We start from the raw sequence: 6,000 nt of genomic DNA on the forward strand, positions 1-6,000 counted from the left end.
ATGTGGAAATAGTATCTCATTTAAGATCTCAAAAGTGAGTGGCAGCAGAGGAAATCAGAACTCAGCGGTCCTGACGGCAATCCTGGCTCTGCATATCTCACAAAAGAAAAGCATTTCTGTCTTTAAAATGAGCACAGAGTGGCCGAGGTTTACTTGTATAAAAGTTAATATTTCCATACAATAAACCATAACATGTTTGATAAGAAGTAATGGCATTATGTAATTAGTATAAATCTGAATGAAAATGACTATGATGATTATTTGTTAAAATTACACAGGACAAATTATAGCATTTTACATCCTCAGATTTCATTTCTAAAAGTCTTTGGGCCTACAAAGATAAAGAAGTACATATCTTTTCATTCAAGACATAAATAAAAAACAGAAAGGAGAGAAACACAATCAGTGATTTGATGACAATACAGATTTGCTTTAGAATTTACTATATAGGAAAAAATCTTTGTAATTTTCCTGGCGAAAATTAATTGTATTTAATTAAAAATATGCTAGTAAATGCATGTACTTAGAGTGGTTGAATGATTACAATCTGAAAACAAAAGTACTATGCTTCAATAGTATATTACATATCTGATGGAAGTTCAAAATTTTAGTAGCCTCAAAATATTCTTTACACTGCATAATTGGGTTTCTTTTTAGTTATAATACTCATGTAAATCATGCTTTAACTTGCACATGCTGGATATAGTATGATAGGAAATGCTGCATCAAAATGAAGCAGCTGTTTCCATAATATCTCAATGGGCTAATGGGGTCAGGCATGTCCTATGAAGGGTTGATTAATTAAGAAAGGGATGACATAAATTATGGTGCAGTTTCAACAAATTCGAGCCAATCTGCAATGCCCATGCTGAAAAGAAAACCATTATTTCACAAAATACATTTTAAATAGTGAATTATTTTACCAAGTTGTATTTGCTTTCAGCATTTTAAAACTTGTATTCAATACCAGACATACTTTGTGTGAAATCAAGTACTATTGCCTATTTGGGGAAGCATTTAATAATTTATTTTTCTTTCTTTTTTTTTTCATTAAATGAATCCCTGTCAAAGAGTTTCTCTTCAAAAGATAATGAGAATACGTGTTTAATTTTGGAAAGCTCTGATGTTATTGGTTCTCCATAGATTGTGTACATTTTCCTTGCAAAATCTCTGTACTTAGAACTGCACGTGAACTGAGCTATCACTGTTGCATTTTTTGAAACTTGTCACCCAGCTTGAATAGAGGACCACTCTGCAGAGCCCCATTACTAACCTCTGGGTCTTCCTCCAGTCACTAGGTTTCTGTGAGGAGATACTGTATACTGGTAAATATATAGCCCACCTACCAGTAAGGCAAATCAATTACAACACTAAAGTAACCTAGCAGAAATACAGTAATGTGAGTTTACTAAATGGCTACTTTGGAAGCCCCAAATATTTATTCTACATATAGTGACTTTTAGAGAACAAGGGGTTCTACCACAATTTTTATCATTGTCAGTGTGGACCCAAACATGATTTAGATGAAGTATTCAAAAGATTGCATTTCCCCACACTTACCCCCTTCAAACACATTTAATCTTTCTCCAGTTAAAAATGAAAGAAGGTAATGCTTTGATCCTCATCACATTTTTGTTCTTTACTAATAAAGGTATTCAATATGTCATTTGTAGCTAGAAGCTTATTGAATAAAATATATGAAGAAAAGAATGCAAAACTACAATTTCTTCCCTGAGATAGTCTTGGAGCTCTTTCAGGAGTTTCCAATTCTTGATAGCACTAACTTTCTCCAAGATTTCGAGGATTAAAAAAAAAAAAACACTATAAAAGTAAATGCCCAAATGCACCTACCCTAGAACAAGTTTGCCCCTCTTTGAGGAGCCTGCTGTTCTTAGGTTGTGTCATATCCCCTGTGGATTTATGCTCATGCAGTAGGAAAAAAAAAAAGATGTGTTTTTAGGTACCAGTATAGGAAGAACCAGATGACTTCAGGGAATGATCCTCAAGGAATTACTTGAGGGAAAAGTATCTGGATTTGCCCCTCTCAGTGTTCCCAGCCGTGGGGTGGCATTGTTTGAAAACAGACAAAACAAACAACACCAACTTCCTGGGACTGAAATCCTTTGTATGTGTTGTTGTTTGCAGTGCATGCCAAGACATTCATGAGCACCAGAGCCAAGCTGGCGAGCTAATTAAATATATATATGTATGTGTTTAAAACAGCCTAATAAGGAGCGTTGGAAATCTTCAAGATGAGCGAATATCTTATAACTTCTTCCGCAGGTGCGAGGATAGCTACAAGCCATGGACTTTCTGTCCTGCTTCTTGTTTGTGGCTTTGTGAAGGGTGCTTTGCTTTAATCTAAAGTGCTGACTTTTTTCCAATATCACTTTCTCTTCTTAAAGCAAAGAGCAAATCGCCTGTAAAATCTACGGAGCGGACAGCAAAGTTGACCCTAAACTCCAAGCACCACCCTGCACCCACTGTACTCTAATTCACCACACAAGGAGCGCCTGCTTCCGGAAGCATAAATGAAGAGGCTATCACATGCTTTGTTGATCATATTTTCTTTGGCAAAACACTGATCTTTTATTTTAAGAGAATTAACGTGAAGTGATAGAACGTTTTCTAATAGCAAGATCTATTTTTTCCCTTTTCTTTCGGCGACTAAAATCATCTCACTGACTGCTCAAGGGTTGGCCTGAATGTCATCAGGATAGGGAATATTTACTATGGATACCACTAATTTCCTACTAAAGGACCCAGCATCTTCAGGAAGCAAACAGAGACCAAAAGGCTACAGAACAGAAGCTATCATCAGACAAAACCCCCTTTTTAGGGGAAGAACAAAACTATCAACACTGCAAGTCAACAAGGAGGACATTACTTTAAATAAGGAATAACATGAGAAAGAAATTTTTTTATTTTCCCCTTTTTTTCTTGGATTTTTCTTCTTTTTCTTGATTACAGTTCGTGTTCAATGGTGGCAAGTGCTGGTTATGGCCAATCTCCGTCAATCCTAGGAGGTTTATAGAACTACATTTTGAGTGTTCTATATTTCAGTGTATTTTAATTCATTTTGTAATTCCTGTATATGCAAACCTGACAAATTCTGTAAATTGCTTATAGTATGTGTGCTATAACTTCAAAGTAGATGTACTGCGACCCTCATGCAAGCTGATTTTTATCATTATATATATAAATATATACTTAAGAATATCTATGTGTTGGGCCAATGACCAACTTTTTTTGACGAAGCATTTGTTTTTCGTTGATAATTCATACACTGCGTGAATTTTGTAATTCATTGTTTCACTTCTACAGGTTTGACAGCTGCAGATGGTCTCTATTGTCCTCTGCTTCATTCTGGAAAGTGCATATTCAAAATTGTATCAGTCTCTGATCGATGAATTAATTTTGTTATGTCTGTGCTAAGTTGGAATTTACGATGTTCCTTTATACATGGTGTTTATTGAGGTTTGAGAGTCTCTTGACTGTGAAGAATGTACACTGTCTGGTTTTGACAGCTATTTCTGTATTATTATCATTATAATCTTGTCAAATAGAAATGTTGCTTCTAGAAAATTTGCCTAGGAGGCGAATGTGGGGAAGGTGAAGCACTCACCATAATTCCCTAAATTCATGTTAGAACATTTCTTGCTATGGTTAAAAATGCTGCTTCCTTTGACCTTTATGAATTTCTGTACCTTTGTCATTCTGTTATTTGCTGCTAATTATATTTTAATGTCTCCTAATTAAAAATTAGAATTTGGTTGTTGGCTAAATACAATATGCAAAAGATGATGGCAGGTCCCCGACTAAAGAAGATTAATGTGTTCAGTTTTCACTGGTTAAGTGAATTATAATTTTAAATATTCCATTCTTATTTTTGTCTTTATGATAATTCAGACTATTTTATTTTGAACCTGTTTTCTACTCTGGCAAAGAAAGATAGGCAGAACTATTAAAGTGTTCCATATACATTATGGAATAGATACAGCTTGAGAGATAAATGACCTAAGTTTTCCTTCCAGAGAGACTCTTCCATTTTCTCTCATTACAAAACCAGAAGATCAGCTATGTGGGGCCATCAGCTCCCAGCCTAAGGTCCTATAACCCGAAGCTTGAAGGCAATCAGTACCTCTGCTTTTCAAAGGTAAATGTATTCATTTTCTTTGATTCAGTTATAAGCAAGTATATATTTTCATAATATTCTTGACATTACCTGAGAAATAATACTTCATGCTAAATCTTTTACTGCCACTTTTCTCATTCATTTGGTTTATCATTTCAGTTTAATGAGAAAAATTAATAAAGGTTTTGATTGCACTATTTTATTAACCTAGAAATGTATTTTCTTTGAAAGTTTAATACTTAAAAATGCATAAAATAATGGTAAGATAAACACCATCTATTAAGTTTATCTGGGCCTTAAAGATTGCATACATTAAAGCATAAGTAAGTATACTGTTTCAAATTCAGTCAAGTTGGGAAAAATCTACATGTAATGTACTTTTACTCAAAATTTAGGTCATGAGATTGGTCATTTCTAAAGCAACACAGACTTGTACCTGTATCAGCAATGTTTACCATGCTCATAATCAAAGACGTACGCTAGTTTGGAATGAGCTACTAGGCTCGTTGTATCAGTATCCAAAATAATGAAGATTTATCTGTCACTGTGCCACCAAGAGTCCAACTCACTGGCTACTTTGAGAAAGAACATGGTGCACTATTTGCTTCACACTCAAGAAGTTAATATGGAACCTTAAAAATTGGAACAGAAACGAAAACAAATTAAGGAGATCTTTCAGATATTGTGTCTCTGCGACTATAACTTTGTAAATAACCATAACTATGAATAGGAATAAAGATTTAAAAAAAAGTTATCAGACATTCTCAACCTTGTTTCCAAGGTTATGTAATGTTTATCATAAGAGAGAATCCTAAAATATTAAAATTGCTTACTTGAATTTAAGTTGAATGCTTTTGTTCTTTCTTAAAGACTTATAAATTGCTTGCAATAAAATAATGCAAATGAAAACACATGAGGGTAAAATAATAAAATAAGATAAAAATTATTTAAAGCAGAAGCCACTAGTCGGGGTTAGTAAATAAGCTTAGTGGAGTTCATGAACCCACTGGAATTCCATGTATATTTTTGCATATCTGTTTTATGGAGGTGGTCCTTCATACGGCCAATCAATTCATTGATTCTGAGTGATTTGATTATGATTTGCTTGCCTAAAAGAAGAATGTTTAGATGATTTTGAGCATCTAAGAAAACCTGATAGTTATAATTTTGAACTGGTTTGCCTTAAAGTTCTTGAATATAATTTAGGAAGGTATGTTAAGACACACATATGTGTGGGTGTGTGCAGGGGGAGTACAAAAAAAACACATTTTTAAGTTCAGAAAAAATATCATCGCAATTTGTTATAAACAGCATGGACTAATGATACAGGATGATGTTGGTTGAATTTTCAGGACTAGCAATGTAACTTTGCAATGGATACGTAGATGCCATTCAAATAAGTGATTCTGTTATTTATCCTATTTTTTTAAAGTAAAAATATTAAACATAACTTAGTTTGTATAAGAAAAAATAATTGCAGGACGTAAATGTAACCTGTCTGAGATAACACATAAAACTCTGATGATTGTATTTTGGAGTTAAGACTATGAAGCTAAAAAATATGTGTGCACATAATTTCAAATATTAGGCCCAAGTAATTTTATTTTCAGAACTGCTCATTAATTATGGGAGCACTCAGTGTTTCAGGAAGTGTTAAGACTTCAGGGTTTCAGCAATGAAATTGATAAGGCTCTTTCCTAGATCTAAGAAGAGACAGACAATAAACATTCAAAAGCAAGAACATGAGATACTGATAAATTCTAAGAAGAAAACCCAGTAGGATGATATACAGGGGTGTGACTAGGAGGTCAGAGGAGGTTGCTCTGAGGAGGTGATGTTTATGCAAATCTGAATGATAGGAAGCC

General features: G+C 34.0%; 1 protein-coding gene across 7 annotated transcripts in view; it reads left to right on the forward strand.

Annotated features, from left to right (window-relative positions):
• Window positions 1–4,332, forward strand: part of VSTM2A (V-set and transmembrane domain containing 2A) — a 28,864-nt gene extending 24,532 nt beyond the window's left edge. For 3 of the 7 annotated variants that reach the window (XM_008968834.4, XM_034964124.3, XM_055115959.2), the window contains one exon: window positions 2,406–4,332. In XM_008968834.4, coding sequence (XP_008967082.3) covers window positions 2,406–2,494 — 89 coding nt within the window. In that variant the 3' untranslated portion in view covers window positions 2,495–4,332. The other 4 variants (XM_003815816.5, XM_055115960.2, XM_034964122.3 and 1 more) reach the window with 3 other exon arrangements.
• Window positions 4,333–6,000: the final 1,668 nt, after the last annotated feature.

The sequence above is a fragment of the Pan paniscus genome, chromosome 6 (assembly GCF_029289425.2).
Source record: "Pan paniscus chromosome 6, NHGRI_mPanPan1-v2.0_pri, whole genome shotgun sequence".
NCBI classification, from domain to species: Eukaryota; Metazoa; Chordata; class Mammalia; order Primates; family Hominidae; genus Pan; species Pan paniscus.